An 18,903-nucleotide genomic window follows, 5' to 3' on the forward strand; every position below is an offset into this window, starting at 1 on the left:
ACATTTTGGTCAGAGGGCAAGATCAGACATAAAAAGGTCTTGAGGTTACCACCCTGTCCCTATTTTCTCCAGTTAACATTAGCAGATCTTACCACTGTATACTTCCAGTTCAAAAGGAACCTCTTGATGATGCAGGATTGGCTCAGTTCCTTGGTATGTTTTCTGAATCAAAAAGTGGATTTATATTTCTGTTTATAGATATAGACATAAAATGTGTGCATGTTGATATATATATGTATGTAGTACATCATATCTCAAATAGAAGCCTAAATATCTAATCTATTTTTATACCTTTTATATGACTGCATATGCTCCTGACTCAAAAACTTGCATTATGCAAAAACATTTTAAATTTTCATTCACATTCATTTTTCAGGAGATCAGCTACATTTTAATCCATCATTTCTAAGGTCTTCCTTCTATTTAGGGTACAAATGTGTAAACCTCTGGTAGGTACAATCCCAAATTTATTATGCCTTAATTTCTGCCTCCTGCTTGGCTCCAATAAATAAGCATACATTAGCTCAGCTGCAGCTCAGCATGTATACCTTTTTCTTACTGTGGCATTCCCAGTGGCAGTTCACTTCACCACAAGCCACATCTAATTGCAAATTGCAATGTGATGGGAGCTACTATGATTAACTTGTGAGGATCGTATTATATACTAGGCTTCAAATATTACAGAAAATGTTCTATGGGATGTACTGCACCAATATGTTATAGTGTACTTTAAATAACATGGCATTCAACTTATTGAGAATTTGTGATATGCTGATAACCAAGCAAGAATAAGCAATGTGGCACTTTAAATATTTTATTCAGTTATAATTTCCTGTTAACTAGTCTGTCTAAAATCTAAAACCAACCCCCAACCTTTCAATATTTTTAGATGGGGAGAGATTTCAGATTCGGACCTCACACACAGACTCACCCTTGATGTTTTCAGGGATCAGGCCCCAACAGTCATCACCTATTCCCCTTCTTTCCAGTCTCTTTTGGTGGGTACCTCCTCCTATTATACATTCATGAGACAGGATGGTCTGGTGAGAATCAGTCCATCCCCTCCTTCAAAGCCTTTTTGGGAGAGGGGGGTTAAGAACAAATGATCCCTGCACCTATTCTCCCCAGGACAGGAGAAAGTGACAGAGCCTGCTCTCTGCTCAACCATATTAAGTGCCCAGAAATCCTTCAAACCATGCAGGGTCTTCCATACTGCGTAGTTATGCAACAGGGTTTCTGCCCTAAGATGTGAGAGGAGCATACAAAGGCCACCTACCACCACCCAAAAGACGATGGATTGGGAAGCTGTTAATTGGCAGTCTCTGTCTCAACTTGGAGCTATCGCCCAGGGCCTCCCAAAGAGCCGTCGAGTTGGGTATAGCCAACAAGCCCTCCTATATGAAGACATGAGTGGAGCAAGAGACCTGAATGGGGTGAGAGGTTACTACAGGGATGTGGACAGGGATAGAGGGATGTCAATTCTGGACTTGTAAAAGAAAGATATTTTCTAGTTAAGGCATTGCACTGGGACAGAGTTTAATTCCTAGCTGTGTCATACACTCCCTGTGTGACCCTGGGCAAATCCATCTCTGTGGGCCTTAGTTCCCTATCTGTAAGTTGGGGATAATAACACTATTTTTACTCCACACTTTGCCTGTCTTGTCTATGCGCTCTTTGGAGCAGAAACTATCACACTGGGGCCTTTGTCTCAGTTGTGGTCTCTAAATTTTAATAACAGGAGGTAAGGTGCTACAGGAGTGTAGTGTTTAGATGTGAGTGAGGGTACTGAGCAAGATGGGAAGAAAGGCACCATGGGCACGTGACACTAATTGGGTGGGAGGAGGGTTCAATGAGGCTGTGGGCCAGGGTGAGTAGGAAACAGAAAGATACCAGTGTGGGTGAGCTGGAAGATGCCCAAGGATGCAGCTGTGTCATCTGCAAGCAGAAGGCAGTGGGGGGAAGATTAGATTATAGATTAATGGAGATATCCTATCTCCTAGAACTGGAAGGGATCTTGAAAGGTCATTAAGTCCAGCCCCCTGCCTTCACTAGCAGGACCAAGTACTGATTTTTGCCCCAGATCCCTAAGTGGCCCCCTCAAGGATTGAACTCACAACCCTGGGTTTAGCAGGCCAATGCTTAAACCACTGAGCTATCCCTCCCCCCTGAATCTAACACCAGAAGATAACGCCAGGAATGGCTGATGGTTACTGGTGTGTATGTCTGACATAGGGCCTGCGGAGGGAAAATGGCGCTGTGTAGGGATGGAGAGTTGCAGAAATTGGCATGCAGAGGTCTGTAGAGAGTGGTTATGGCCTCAATAGGTTGATTAGTTAAGATGGGAATCCAGCATTTCAGTCCAAGGATTTCAAAATTAGTCTCAAAGTTAGGCACTTAAGTCCATATTTAGACACACAAATATATGACTTGGGAGCTATCTAGTACTCAGCACTTTTCAAACTCAGGCTAAATATGGATGCTTAACTAAATGGAAATCCAAAACTATGCATTTCCTTAATCTCTGCTGTTTACAGCATATATTTTTACTATCTGGGGATGATTTACTATGTGCTACAATAAGACACAATATGCAATGTTCAACATATCAAAATGCTGGGGCTGGGGGTTGGCTTGCTGCATGCTTCTATGTGCATTTTATGGTCGCTGGGGCAGGAAGACAGGATATGTCTGTAAATTCTGAGGGTGGGATTTGGATGACATACTTCAGACCCTTTGTAATCCTACAACCATGGCAAAAATATTTAAAGATTAGTTAAGTCAGATGGGGAAGCTTAGACATCGCTCTAGTCCTATAAGCCATAAAAACAGAACACAAACCATGGTTCTGGATTTTCCTGTTGGAAATCTAAAACACTATTGAGGTTTTGTCAACACGAAACAGTAGCAATGGGCTCACTCTAGGGCTAACAGCATTTTTAAGGGCAAAGGAAAAAGTAGCGCATCTCTATCCTCTATGACTATTCAGCCATAATTGAAAGCACATTGAGCATGTTCCAGTCTCAGCAAAACAAATTCCTTTCTTGAGCAAGGGGGTCATTTCTCTCAAGGCAAAAGTAGTTTAAAACATGTATGTGTGCCTATTGCTGACATACCATCTCAGCTATTCAATTAACGATCTTAAGTGTTCAATTTGGATATTGCAAAGAGAACACAAAAGAATGTTGCAGTTAACAGAAGGAGGCATATAGCTAAGGTTAAAATATGAAAAATTAAAATTAGTGGTGTATAAATGAGATAATTTTGACGTTACACAGACAGTAAATTAACCTTTTTATAAATGCACGATTAAAAATAATTTCCTAAAATCTATTATAACAACATATTAATAAAGAAATATGAAAACCAGAAATAAGGAAAAATACAGAATGAAAGAAGCTTGCTACAAGATGTTATATAGTTCAAGAGCATATTATAAAATATACTTTTTTCATAGGTTTCTAGATTTTAAGGCTAGAAAAGGGACCATTGTGATTATCCAGACAGTAAAGAACTGGCCATAGAATTTCACCCAATAATTCCTGCATTAAGCCCAATAACTTGTGGTGGAAATAGAGCATATCTTTTAGAATGACATCCAATCTTGATTTAATTAATTCAAGAGATGGATAATCGACCACATCCCTTGATAAATTGTTCCAGTGGAAAATTACCCTCACTGTTAAAAATGTGTCTAGATCTCAGAATCAAGTACCAAAGACTCAGTTCCCTGCCAGTTGAAACTAGGGATTCTATGGCCATAACGTAAACATTACAAAATCAGAAAGCATACTTTACAGCAAACATGCTATAATGCTAGGGGTAGGGTTTACTACCTTTTGTCCATGGCAAAGAATAATCTATTATTAAAAAGGGGACAAATTCTGATCAACCATATTGAGATGATTTACAATCACTTCAGAAAACGTGGAACTGGAATCAATGCTACTTTATAAAAAATATGGAAAACTTCCAAATTTCAATCTATGAAATAACTGAGTACGAAAGACTTCCACTTGATAAAACCTGAAGACCTATGATATTCATAGTTGGTTTTTTAACTAGTTTCTGCCAGAGTTAAGCTTTAATCATTCAAGAAAGATACCCTCATGATAAAAGGACATACTAAAAGAAATTGGGCTACCTTGATTTCTACCTACTCGTGAGGGGGCAGATAGGGAGTCGGTTAACTAGGACCTGTGGACATTGGCCCTGCCTGTCTACATCTGCAATAATTTTCAGGAATGGAGAGTGCACTTAAAAGTAAGAGGCCCCGCTCAGGTAGGGGCTGACCAGGACATAAAGCTTCTGCTACATGGTGGCAGAAGATTTGAGAGTCTCTGAGGTGTAAAAGGTGTAAGAAATAAGGGTGATGTCCTGGTAGGGGTCGACTACAGACTGCCAAATCAGGAAGAGGTGGAAGATGAGGCATTTCTAGAACAAACAACAAAAATATCCAAAACACAAGACCTGGTAGCAATTCAGGACCTTACCTATCAAGACATCTGTTGGAAAAGTAACATGGCAAAACACAAAATTTCCAATAAGTTCTTGGAATGTACTGGGGACAACTTTTTGTTCCAGGAAGTGGAGGAAGTAACCAGAGGGACAGCCATTTTCGACTTTATTCTGACCAACAGGGAAGAATTGGTAGCACATCTGAAAGTGGAAGGCAATTTGGGTGACACAGATCATGAAATGATAGATACTAATGAAAGGAAGGTGTGAGAGCAGCAGAATAAGGACAATGGACTTAAAAAAAAAACAGACTAAGAAACTCACAGAACTGGTAAGATAAAATCCCATGGGAAGAAAATCTCAGGGATAAAAGAGTTCAGGAGAGTTGTCAGTCTCTTAAGTAGACAGTATTCAAGGCACAACTGCAGACTATCCTGATGTGAAGGAAAGAAAGAAAGAATAGCAAGAGGCTCATATGGCTCTATCAGGACTTCTTTCATAACCTGAAAATAAAAAAAGAATCCTATAAAAACTGGAAACATGGACAAATAGCGTAAGCATGTAGAAACAAAATCAGAAAAGCTAAGGCACAAAATGAGTTACACCTAGCAAGGACATAGAAGTCAATCAGAAGAGGTTCTTTAATTTAAATAATGGAAATATAAAACAAAAGTATAGGTCCTTTACTTAGTGGAGGAGAGCTAATAACTGATGACATCAAGAAAGCTGAGGTGTTTAATGCCTATTTTGCTTCAGTCTTCACTAAAAAGGTTAATGGTAACCAGATATTCAACAAAATTAATATTAACAACAAGAGGGAAGGAATGCAAGCCAAAATAGGAAAACACTGGGTTAAAGAATATTCAGATAAGTCAGATACATTCAAGTCAGGAGAATCTGATGAAATTCATCCTAGGGCACTTAATAAACTAGCTGAAGCAATCTTGGAACCATTAGCAATTAACTTTGAGAACTCCTGAAGGACGGGTGAGGCCCCAAAAGGCCAGAGAAGGGAAAACATAGTACCTATCTTTAAAAAGGTGAAAAAGAGGACCAGGAAATTATAGACCTATCAGCCTAATTTCAGTACCTGAAAGGATCTCGGAACAAATTGTTAAACAATTAGTTTGTAAGCACCTAAAGAATAATAGAGTTATAAGGAATAGCCAGCATGGATTTCTTAAGAACAAATAATTCCAAACCAATCTAATTTCCTTCGTTGACAGGGTTACTGGCCTAATATATAGGGGGGAAGCAGTAGATGTGATTATCTTGATTTTAGTAAGGCTTTTGATATACTCCTACAGGACATTCTCATAAGCAAACTAGGAAAATGTGGTCTAGTTATCAATGGCCAGTGTCAAACAAGAGGGCGTATCTAGTGAAGTCTGCAAGAGTCAGTCCTCACTTTGGTATTTCACTATTGACTTGGATAATGGAGAGGACAATATGCTTATAAATTTTGCAGATGTCACCAAGGTTAGAAAGGTTGCAAGCACTTTGGAAGACAGGATTAGTATTCAGAATGACCTTGACAAACTGGAAAATTGGTCTGAATTCTACAAGATGAAATTCAATACAGACAAGTGCAAAATACCACACTTAGGAAGGAAAAAACAAATGCACAGCTATAAAATGTGGAATAACTAGCTAGGTGGTGGTACGGCTGAAAAGGATCTGGGGGTTACAGTGGGTCATAAATTGAATGAGTCAACAATCTCATACAGCTGTGAAAAGGGCTAATTAATTCTGGAGTGTATTAACAGGGATATCATATGTGAGACACGAGAGATGGTACTTGTGAGGCCTCAGCTGGGCTACCAGTTCTGGGCATCACACTTTTGGAAAGATGTGGGCAAATTGGAGAGAGTCCAGAGGAGAGAAAAAAATGATGAAAGTTTTAGAGAACCTGACCAATGAGGAAAAGTAAAAAAAACTGGGCATATTTAGTGTTGAGAAAAGAAGACTGAGGGGGAATCTGAGGATAGTCTTCAAATATGTTGAGGGCTTTTATAAAAAGGATGGTGATCATGTCCTCTGAAGGTTAGACAGTGAAATAATGGACTTAATCTGCAGCAAAGGAGATTTAGATTAGATATCAGGAAAAACTTCCTAACTATAGAAGGAGTTATGCTCTGGATTGTGGAACCGTCAATGGGTTTTTTAAGAATACATTGGACAAACACCTGCCAAGAATGGTTTAGGTTTACTTGGTCCTGCCACAGGGGCTGGATTTGAGGACTTTTTGAGCCCCTTCTAGTCCTACATTTCTATGATTCTTCCTTGACAAAGGAAGCTTGATTCCAGCCAACACTGTAAAACAGCTTGCTATCTGGATGAACCTCCCAGTGGATTAGATGACTAGACCCAGGAAGACTGTCAAAAAGGACTGACTGCATGAAAACAAGCCTTGAGTAGAAGAGCAACATCTGTCAACAAGTCCTTAGAAGACCCTGTTTTCCTTTTAATTTTGGACTCTAAGGGTATGTCTTCACTACCGGCCGGATCGGCAGGCAGAGCTCGATCCAGCAAGGATCGATTTATCGCGTCTAGTCTAGACGCAATAAATCGATCCCCAAGTGCTCTCCCGTCGACTCCTGTACTCCAGCTCAGTGAGAGGCGCAGCCAGAGTCAACGGGGGAGCGGCAGCAGTAAAGACACCACGGTAAGTCAATCTAAGTATGTCGACTTCAGCTACATTATTCATGTAGCTGCAGTTGCGTAACTTATATCGATCCCCCACCCCCACCCCAATGTAGACCAGGCCTAAGATTCTGGAAGGGGTGGAACTCAAGTGTACCGTAGCTGGAGGGCTACAGCACCCTGGCACTGGGCCTGTGAGGGGTGCCAGCCAATTGTCGAGGACCTGCACCTGGGTGAGTTGAACCCTGATGGGACTCAAGTGGGCACCACTTAGGCTACCTGGTTACACAGCTAAATTCCAATACTGATGTTCCGACATTATCATTCTAGTTTTACAGTCCTTAAAATGCCACAGGAATTAAAGTCTTTCTTTTTATTTATTTATTTCAACAGGAGGTGGATCACAGTGTATTGCACCATTTAAAATAGTTGCACACTTGTAACTACCTTTCTTTTTTTAAAATCAAACAGGATGTTTTCAATAACAGTAGTTAAAAATTGATAATTGAATTGCCAAGAAATCTAGAAAGACAAACTAAAATGTTTTCTAGAAGTAGCACATAAATTAATAGAAAGAGAGGTAGCATAATTAATTGCATGCAAACAAAAACTAGCTGTAGAATCAAAATGAAAATGAACAGACAAAATAGTCACTAGTATGGGTAGGCAAAGTTCTTAAATCCTTTTCAAATACTATTCCCTGTTTGCTGTCCACCTGTCCCAACTTGTATTCTGTGATATCAGGGGATTATTTCATTTTATTAACTGCTGCCAACAAACAGGTTTATACTGGAAATATTCTTGCCTCCCTTTTAACTGGTAATATAGAATTCAACTTTAAACACTTCTCTTATTATCAAGCAGTTAATCTATGCATATAAATTTCAAAGGCCCTAAATTCTGTTTAGTCTTCAGGAGATAATCTTGTAATTCAGATTTACATATGAAAATGTCATTTAGTACATTACACAACTACAAAAATTAGCCATGTATATTTTTCACGTGATCAAAATATAATCAGGCTATAAATTGTATTTGCCTAACAATGTTCTTCACTTTTGTAGTTATGAATTCACAGCATTTTGGCAGCTCATACCCTTGCCTCCGGATGCAATATATTACACTAATAGAAACAAACAGTAAGCCCTTCCACCCACGCATGCAAAACTTTCTTTGGTTCCATCTAAATACACTGGCTAGGTGAAATTTTCCTAATGTTATTTATCAAGTTTAACGTTGAGACACCAAACAGGTGATAATTAAGTATGGATATCATTCAGTAGGACAATGTTTCATTCTCAAGGCTAAAAAATATGTTCCATATTTGATTTTTGGGCAGCATCATTACTCTTCTCCAGGGCCATAACCAGGGCAGGGCAAGTGGGGCAGCCGCCCAGGGCGCAAAGTCACAGGGGAGGAAAATGGGGCAGCATGGGTGGGGTCACATGGGGTGATGTACCCCCCATATTTCTGCCTTCTGGAGCCGGCCCTTCTCCGCAGAGCCCAAGCATCTCATTGGCAGCTAGGCTCCGCCAGCCAGGCTCCTTCGGGGGAGAGGTAAGAGCATGTCAGGGGGTAACATGGAGCTGTGCTGCCCGCCATGCCTGGGGGGTGCCCAGCCATGCAGAGGCGGCCCAGCTTGGGATGTAAGGAAGGGAGGGCTTCTGGGCAGCAAGCCAGCCCTCGGCTCCCACAGCATGTAGAGCCAAGAGCCCTCTGCATGCCACCCCGCAAGCATCATCTCTAGGGGGCGCAAATGTGCTCACTCACCCAGGTGCTAAAATGCCTTCTTATGGCTCTGCTCTTCTCTGTAGCTAGTAAACTGAACATGATCCAAATCACCATCCTCAAGTGAGTAACAGAACTAAACCCATTTCACTCAACCCAAGGGACTGCAAAGTTTGAGAGACCAGTTTCCAATGTGTTTTAATAACAGATTAACATGTAAAAATATAAGTACTATTGAAGCAAAATGTGTAATTTGGTAATAGTAAGCATCAAAGCTTTCTCCAACCTTATTATTAAACTATTATTTTAAAGGTTGGAGGTGACTGGTAATTATTGCTGAGGCAGAATGGCAGGTGCATCTTGTTAAGCACAACTGGATAAGGATAAGAAAAGTTGAAGTCTCTCACTTTAGGCAGAGGAAACAAAGGACTAGAACTGAGAGTCTATAGAAAAACCCTACAAACAACCACATTTATGGAGAAAAAAGACTCAGGTTTAATTTTTGTTATTGTTATTTGAGTTGCCAGTAAAGCCAAACCACAGGAAAGCAGTAATTTGCACTATATACAGTATGTGTAATCTGTTCGTAGCAGGATGGAAACTCCACTTGCTTATATAATCTTTCCTGAAATAATTTGACTCTAGGTTGAACCCTTTGAAAATGACTAGTGGATAGGTGTGTTAGTATGCACAATTGTCTATTGCCATTCCACATCACTGTGGTATCAATTTTGCTATCACCACATAAAGCAGGTGATGCCTGGTTAATATCTGGATGTGAGACCTCAAAAGAAAGTCTAGGGTGTTAAAGTAATGGTATCAATTCAAGAGCTGTCAGTTTTCCCCCTGATCATTTCTGACGCACTGTTATATCCCATCATGGTGTTATAAAGCACTGCATCATTATGTATTATTATTTCTACTACAGTAGTACCTACAGGCCCCCACCAATATTTGGGCCCCATTGTGCGAGGCACTGTACATATAGATTATAAGAGAAAATCCCTGCCTCAAAGCGCTTACAGTCTTAACAAATAAGACTAAGAAAGGGTTGGAGAAAGGAAGACATGAAGTATTGTCATCCTCATTTTACAAATATGAGCTATGGACAGATAGGTGATGAGGCCAGATAGGAGGTATCTGGTAAAGCCCAGAACTGGACTCTTAGCTCCTGAGTCCAAATACAGTGTTTTTTAACCAAAAAAACATGCTTCTTCAGACCATCCTTCCTCTCCTATTGGAAATGTCATTTTCCAAAAACATAAAACAAAAATCCTAACTACTTGCAGTAATTTAATGGGAAATAGCTTAGGGTACATCTACTCTGCAGTTAAAAACCCGTGGCTGGCCTGTGCCAGCTGACTTGTGATTGAGGGCTGAGAGTAGGACCCTGCAAGGTTGGAGGGTCCCAAACATCTACACCACAATTAAACAGCCCCCTAGCCGGAGCCTTGCGAGTCCAAGTCAGCTGGCATAGGCCAGGTGTCTACTTGCAACATAGACATACTCAGGGTGGTCTAATCACCCAGTGTATATATTTACTCTGGAACCACAGGCTAAAATCCCAGCAGAGTCAAGTCATCCTTCTGAGGACATTAAAGTGAGTACAGTTTACAGCAGGTTTTTCAAATGAGCTGTCTCCCCTGTATAGATATTATATATATCCCATGACATTATACTACTGTGCTGAGAGCTAAACAGCTGCTGCATTTCAGTGGTGGGTGACATGATCCCTATATCCCCTTGCTCCACGTCACAGGAGTGTTGTGATATCTAGCTGGTTAGTGTTTCTGGAGCACTCCGAGTTCTCCAGATGAAAGGCACCATAAAAGAACAAAGCATTAATATAATAGAGAAAGGAGAGGTTTGCCCTATTTGTCCTTGGTCAAAATATTTCCTCCTCTTCACTGATGTGCAGCGTGTTGTATATTGGTTAGGTGATACCAATGGATAAACAGTGTTTGAAAAGATGAGGATATAAAAGAAAAAAAGTCAACAGAAACAGTGGTTTTACTGAAAAATAGTGGTTACCACTGTCTGCTTCATTTAGTAAAAAATGTATAAGCCTAGCTGTATTTCACCTAATTTGAGCAGTGTACATAAACAATGGCTGAAGCTCACTAACACTGCTATTCAGCACCAGAAATTTGAGAAGATGACGACCTTTCATACTTATCAGCACAATCAAAACCTACTGGCAATAGAAGATTAAGAACTAACTGCATTTGGCCTTAACAGGATCTGTCGTCATGCTCAGAAATCAGTCATTTGGCTTGCAGACATTTCCGATCCTGTTCTCCATCAGAAGGAAGGGATTCCTCTGTAGCCAATAGAATAAGGCCTGAAGTCATAGGTCTAGAAACTAATTAAATACAATTCTGAACAGAAATTCTGGCACAAGTTTGCTCCCCTCACTATAAAAAAACCTAGCACAAACAAGAATTTAAGGTAGCAAAACAAGTGAGCAAGTACATTTTAGATTGTGTTACTGATTCAGGGCCTTATCTTGAGGGATGCTGACCATTTCCTGCACAATGCCAACCATCCTCAGCTTCCCACTGACTTCTAAGTGAGCTGAAGTTGCTCAGCCCCTCAAACCGAATGTTTAAAAAATAATTCTTTTTCTGCGTTATCTACTAAGGTCAGGATATTTATTTTCTTTCAGTTTTCTACCAAGGCAAAATATAACTCCAGACCCACAAAATGGAAAACCTTCACAATGAGAAAAAGCGAATAATTTGATAACTGGTGACAAACTATTTAGGTCAATAATTAAAATGTACAAATATGCGTAATAATACTATTATTCCAGAAGATTCTGGAAACCAGAAATCAAAAAGACTTATTTAAACTTGTATTCAAACAGTAATGCATTTACTAAGGTGCTTTTCAAAAAGGTAGTTGGCCATCAAATTAATCTAAAGCAAAGGGCTGACCATGCAGCCACGCATTCACATGATTTTGTATTAGATGAAGTACATAGCACAGTAATGATCAAATGAAGTAAATCTGACTAGATTAAAAGGCAGAAAAGGATTTTTTTTTGCTCCATTTCTTAGCTCACTGACTTGCTCTACAATTTAAATTTCATTTTATGTCAGTATCTTAGTAGAAAGGAAACAAAAAAGAATGACTGAATATAGATTTCATTGTCCTAAAATATGTGCTCATACATTTAATTTTACATCTTTACAGTTTTGAGGGCACAAATACTTGAACTCAAAAATCATAGTTCTTCAGCTCTTCTAACTTTTCTATGATAAAAATAGGAAAAGATATACCCAGCAAGGCAAACCAAAATTAGATACTATGCTTATCTTTATTTGGTTTGGCATCAAAAAGTCAGAAAAAAGTATAATGGAAAAGAAAGCTATGTAATACAATCCATTCACAAACATTTCTAAAGTAGTTTCAAATCTGAAAAGAAATAAATAGCATGTTCTACATACTTGCTGGGCTTAAGTAGTGGTGTTATATTGTAAATATAATAGGCTCCTGTTACTCCTCATCTAATGTCACCCCACATCTCATTTTTCTCAGTCTTCCCAGGACTAACTTTATCCTCTCCTAAAACATCAATTAACTTAGCTATTATAATCCTTCCCTCCTGGCTTCCCCATATTTCACCTCTTACCATTCCAGTCTATCCAAAACAGCTGCTACGAAAATCATCCTCTCCACACCCACTCCAACCACATCACTTACACACCCTCTTTGAACCCTTCCGTTGGCTTCCTGTCTTTTACCACAGTGAATTTAACTTACACATCCTCACTCAGAAGGCTCTTCATAATCTTGCTCTCCCTACCTACAATTCATTTTCCAAGGCAAGGAACAGATCATGATATTTACTTTTAAACTCACTTTACTGTGCTATGTAAATGATTATCCAAAATAATGTAATAACTGGGAGCCAGTATAAATAACATTAGCAGTAGGGTTTAGTTAGGGGCATTCACACTTTAGGGATGGAAGGTTGTGAGTTCAAGATCAAACCCAGCACCTAGAATTGGCTCTTGCTAGGGATACCTACCATCTTTTGGCAACCCTTCCCCCAAGCCGACACACACATCCAAACAAACACAAAGGCAAAAAGCACCTTGGCTCCACCATCTGCACATAGCAGTTAAAAGCCATGGACTGGGAGGGGGAGGGGGGAAGGCTAAAACAAACCAAATTAACTTAAAATTCAAAAGGTTTTATTTACTAGCCCTGGACTGACAGCCACCTATGTTCCATTCTATATCAGAGACAGAGTAGGAGAGAGAGAGAGAGAAATGAAATGCCTATGAAGGTAGAGCATATACTTAAACTAAAAAAATAATGTCACTAAGGTATTTATGTTTATTGGCACTGAATCTGAATGGATTTCTATATTTAAAACATAGTATTTCAAAATTAAATATGTACTATATGCTGCTTGTCACAAAATACCTTTAATATGTTGTTCAATATTACAGAAAATATAGCAAGAAGAATCAACTGATATAGCTGTTAACCAAGCACAATACTAATTGGGTCATATGAAAAAAAAAAGAAATCTCTTCATCTAGCTTCACTATCATCTTACCAGAAGATAGAAATATATACAGACCACTCTTTCTATATCAACTCAAATTTACTATGGGAAGCTTTGGTATGTCTGGCAGCCAACACATAGATTTTGTGAAAGTGCTTTTACAGAATTACAAAAATGACTACTGTAGTAACTCCAAAGTCTACCATTCAGAAATGTTCTTTACAGATCTAACGTAGCATGAATAAGCAAATTTGCCTGGTTCCCAGAATGGGCAGTTGAACAACACTGAGCTGAAACATTTTAATTCCAAAGTAAGGTCTGGGATCTAGTAAGCCATAAATGTTTGCATGGTATAATCTGCATTCAGATAATATATTAAATGTAAATCATGTGAAAGCCTACATACATTTGTGCAGCACCACATGCAAAAATATCCCACATTGCTGCTACAGTACTTCCTACAGAACGTATTCACATTTTGGTACAGATACCAAGGAGGCTGCAAGGGGGTGAACAGGGAAGGCAGGCAACTGCCTATGAGGGCAGAAAAAACAAACAGTTGATGTGATCAAACCGCCTCAAAAAGAATTCAAAATGTTGGTTGCAAAGTACTGAGACATAAAATAAACTTGAAGGCGCTAAAAATGTTTCAGAACAATTTCTCCAAGTTATTAAAAAGAAAAGTAGGCCAAATTCTTAGAAGACAACAGAAATATCAGAGCTTTCCTGTTAGGTGTGGACCACACTGCACTTTGCAAAATAAGCTACAAAAGCAGGGGGAATGAGCTTAACTAAAACCTTACCTTTATTATTTGTTTTCCCAGGTGATGCTGTTTAAAGTGGGCTATACGGGGATATTACAAGGATTTCACTTAGCCTAAGCTTGGTGTTATGGGAAAGTGGCAGAGGACTGTGATAGAGGAGTAAGATGTGTTAAAGGGATGATTCTGTATTAACTCTGCATTAAGATTTAGTATTACAAATTTAGTACAGTCATAAATTCATAGCATCCCCTGGTCTGACAGAGGCTGTCACAGGTGCACCATGGTTCTGATTGGTTCTGAGTTGTACAGCCAGAAACCTCTGACAAATGACACCCATCGGAGGTTTGTGGTTGTGCTATATTGTTATATTATATTGTTAAGTACAAGTTTGAAATACATTGAGGAAAATAATATTTTGCATTACTATAAAGGTATTGGCCAGGGAAAATCCTAATGAGTTAGGTATTCAAACAAACATTTATACTAAAGGCAAATCTTTTGACTAAATATAAACTGTGCAGACCGAACTTTCATAATATGCTTGCTTTTAGTACCTTTAAAAGAACTGAAATAAACCCAAAAATGTAATAAAGACAAGATCGTATATAAAACTGGGCTTTGCCCAGAAGTTCAGTAGTTAGTTAAAGCATTCAGTCATAAATTCCAACATGAGTAGCATGACATGACGCCAATCGACTGGAAAATAATCATAAAATTGACCTTAATACATTATAAAGTAAGTTGTAGAGAAAGGTTACCCCCTGAGCAAGAACTACAGATGTGTCTGGGTTTAAGAGGAAACAGATGTTTTAATAATGTTGAAGTGATTTTAGTTCAGTGGGATTGTTTCCCAAACAGCCAGATTTAAAATGTTAGCACACAAACATATATATATATATATATATATATATATTAAATTACTGCATTAATGTAGGGGAATCATTTATCCTTGTTTTTCAGTCAACTGAACTCTAAAAAGAAAAAAATTAGAGGCCAGACAAGTCAATATTACATGGGGAAAACAAGTTTGTAGTGTTTCTTTGAAATAATGTTATGAATCAAATGGCAGTCTTTCATTGATCCCATAGATAGAAATATTTCTATTTCTCAAAAGGTTCTTATTGATTGTATTTTTACAGCTATATTATCATCTCCATTCTGCAGCTTGACTCTTCTGTTTTGTGATGGCACAGGGGTGCTAAACTTGTATTACATCACCACTATCATCTCTGTAAGATTTTCATTTTACAACAGCTCAATCCTCACTTCCCATTAACAATGGAAAAGTCAGCATCTGGCACTTGCCACAGTATTTTGCAAACAAGCACTCTGAGTTTAACAATCTGTAGTGTGTATCGATTACTCACCATATCCATGAATGCCTCCTAAAGGGGAAATTATTCACATGCATCATGTTCACAGATCTTCCAGCATTAGTATTTTCCTTATCAGATAGCTTTTTCTGTGATGGTATTCATAGATGCATTCCAAAACAACTGCATGAGTAGTTAACACCAAGGGTTATTGCAAAAATTATTGTATTCCACAAAAATAAAAATATCCAAGATCTGAGGAAAGACTTTTCATAGGGTTTTCTATGTACATTTCCATCCATTTATGTCACACTGGTTAGTTACAAAAATGAAAGTATATGATATATGGTAACTGCGTATCCTAAGTGAAGGCAAAGGTTCCCCTTGATACAATCCAAGTGGTTTTGGTATAAATTAAAGCATTTTCATATGGAAAAGGAAAAGGTTAGTCAAACGATAGTTTCTTGTCATCCATGCTAAATCAGTGTTTAGGGGAAAATTAATAATTTCAGATTCCTTTGCCATAGTGTCCTTTAGAAATGAATATTGCTTTTTCTTCTTTCTTAGACACATATTCATCAGTGATCACTTTAATGGAGTTTTCCTTTCTTGCAAGCCCTGTACAAAGACTGGTGGTTAAAAACCCATGTACATCCAAAGCAAACTTCTTCTCTGAATTTTGATTCTCAGGGTTTATTTCTTCATCTAAGAAAGAAGGAAGGAAATGTGCTTTTTCTGCTCCATAGGACAGGACTACAATTAGATACTACCATGAGTATAAGGTTTTGTCATGATCAAATTCATTTTGATGTCTAACCCCATAAGGCTGTCTGCTCCTTTTAAGTAAAATGACTAAGCTATTGATTCTTTTACTGCATAACCTAGTTCTAATTTGATGTTATACTTTATATAAAAAACGTGCATGCATTCAGATTTTGCCACAAAAAAGCAAAGCTTTAAGTCCTACGTTATCTAAGAATTCCTTCTCTGCTCTCCTTTTCTCCCAATTCAGCAAACAGTAGTTATTACTCCTGAGGCTCTGACAACATCCTTGGGAAGGTTCTTAAGATCAAGCTATACAGACCGTGTATATATTAAAACACTGCAGGCAGCAGGCTCTTGATTTCTTTCTCCTGACAAGAATTGCCAACATACCCTCTGAAATCCTTGGATCCTTTCATACTATGTCTTTGCTCTCTTGTTCAGTAGCAGCTCAGGACACTTGCAGACTCTGTGGCACTATTACTCTGCAGCAGAATCCGCTCCGGGCTGCAGTGAATGCTGCCTGACAGAGGATGTGCTAGCGTCAAGGGGGCCCTTTAGGTGGGTTCTCCTGACACAGTATATCCTCCTGTGCTTTTTTCAGCAGACAGACAGACAGACAGACAGAAAAGAGGAGAGGGGTGTTTGTGGGGGAGAGACGGCGACAAAACAAAAACAAAACCTCTCTCTAAAAGACCCGTTTCTCTTAGTGACCACAATAAAACAATATTTAAAAATAATTAAACATGTAAATGTTAAATAAAGAAAACACACACCTAGGACAAAATATTGTACTGTATTTTTATTTGATGTCTAAAAGACTACAGACTTTTTTTTCATTTACATTTTCATGTTCCTAGACCACAGTCCATTTCTTCTTTTTTTTTCTTTTTTAAAAAACATGGTTTATGCTGCCCTATGACTCTTAAACTTCAAATGACCACTTGCCCTTTTGGACAGGAAATCCTATACTATGAAAGCCAGCTACACCTTCAAAGGCATCAACACATGTCATAAAACTGCTTGTTTGATTAGGGAGTGGTCTGACTAGGGAGTGCTGTGATAAGACATTGCACTGCACATTTTTATGTCTTCTATTTCCTTAAGATTGTTTCTCCTGCTGTCACAGCTCCATTCAACAATACCCCAAATTAGCCCTAGCTCTGTTGATGCCATTTTGGAACAAGAATAAAATAATAAACTATCTGAGTCTAATAGTGTATTGGCAATGAAGTAGTATTTGTTTAAATTCAGTAATAAGAATGGCCTTACTAGTTGCATACAGACAGCAAAATATTCATGTACCTGTTTTAATTACTGTATTTCAAAGACTTATGGCACAAGATTCAGTACATCTCAGAATTTAAAAGAGCTCTGGCAACCTTCTGTCCTGCTACAGTATGCAGAGTGGAGGGGGAGAGAGAGAGTGTGTGTTTTCAATAAAATGCAGCCATCAGAATTTGAATTTTTTTTTTAAAGATTGAGAACGGTAAATAATGTTATTACTTATCAGTAGCAAGTCAGAATGAGAAACAAAATGAATAAGCACATTTAATGAAGGTAAATAATTCAAATTAACTTTTTAATGGATTGGTAAAACCATATTCTCTTACGTTATGGGACTTTATAACATGTAAAAAGCATGTTCCCTATGCCCCCTGTTGGGGCTTATTGCAAAATATATTAAAATATAATATAAACAAATACTGTGAAACTATACAGCAATATTGCCTTTAATCTATCCAGTTCCCTACTCCTTTGACTGACATACAAGCAACATATTAAGAGTACAAAATTTGTCAGCTGCTTTCTTTCTCTTTGTTTTTGTTGTTTGTCTATATGTATGTCTCTTAAATTTCCCCAAATCATTCCTCCATTCCCCCATCTAAGAGCCCTAGCCACTCTGCTCTGCTATTGCTGCTCATCCCACAATAAGAGTCCCGCTCCCTTTATAAAAGGAGCAGGGACCCCCTGATATCTAAATGTCCAGTTAAAAAAAATGCACTAGCATTGTAGATGTCAACAAAGGCCCTAAAATCTCTAATGGAGTGCTTTCTTTCCCTCCCTTCCTTCCTGCCTCCTGCAGCTGCATTTGTACTGACAGTGGCCAGAGGAAGTCCCTGCCTCCCATCTGTTTTGGCCCTGCCTCCAGCACTCTGGCAGTAGGGGTTTTCTCCCATGTAGTGTCAGGCTGTTAGGGGAAAATCAATAACATTATAATAGTAATATATAATAAAAATCATACAAGTAATTGAGAATAAAACTACATCAAACTGATATAGAACTGTCTGCAATATGCAAAATAAAGGATAAAATTCATCCAAAACCAGGGAAATTGAATAATAGAATCATAAAAATGTAGGCCTGGAAGGGACCTCAATAGGTCACCTAGTCCAGTCTCCTGCACAGAGGCAGGACTAAGTATTATCTAGACCAGGGGTCGGCAACGTTCGGCACACGGCTCGCCAGGGTAAGCACCCTGGCGGGCCGGGCCAGTTTATTTACCTGCTGATGCAGCAGGTTCGGCTGATCGCGGCCTCCACTGGCCGCGGTTCGCTGTCCCAGGCCAATGGGGGCAGCGGGAAGCCGCGGCCAGCACATCCCTCGGCCCGCGCCGCTTCCCGCCGCCCCCATTGGACCGGGACAGCGAACCGAGGCGAGTGGCAGCCGCGATCGGCCGAACCTGCCGCGTCAGCAGGTAAATAAACTGGCCCGGCCC

The 18,903-nt window shown here is 39.0% G+C and overlaps 1 protein-coding gene across 1 annotated transcript in view; it reads right to left on the reverse strand.

Moving 5' to 3' along the window:
- Positions 1 to 15,771, reverse strand: part of PDE4D (phosphodiesterase 4D) — a 460,927-nt gene extending 445,156 nt beyond the window's left edge. The window contains exon 1 of the mRNA XM_026649103.1: positions 15,477 to 15,771. Within this exon, the coding sequence (XP_026504888.1) occupies positions 15,477 to 15,523 (47 nt within the window). The 5' untranslated portion in view covers positions 15,524 to 15,771. The remainder of the gene's footprint in view (positions 1 to 15,476) is intronic.
- Positions 15,772 to 18,903: the final 3,132 nt, after the last annotated feature.

The sequence above is a fragment of the Terrapene carolina genome, unplaced genomic scaffold (genome assembly GCF_002925995.2).
Source record: "Terrapene carolina triunguis isolate 2854851 unplaced genomic scaffold, T_m_triunguis-2.0 Scaffold69, whole genome shotgun sequence".
Taxonomy (NCBI): domain Eukaryota; kingdom Metazoa; phylum Chordata; order Testudines; family Emydidae; genus Terrapene; species Terrapene triunguis.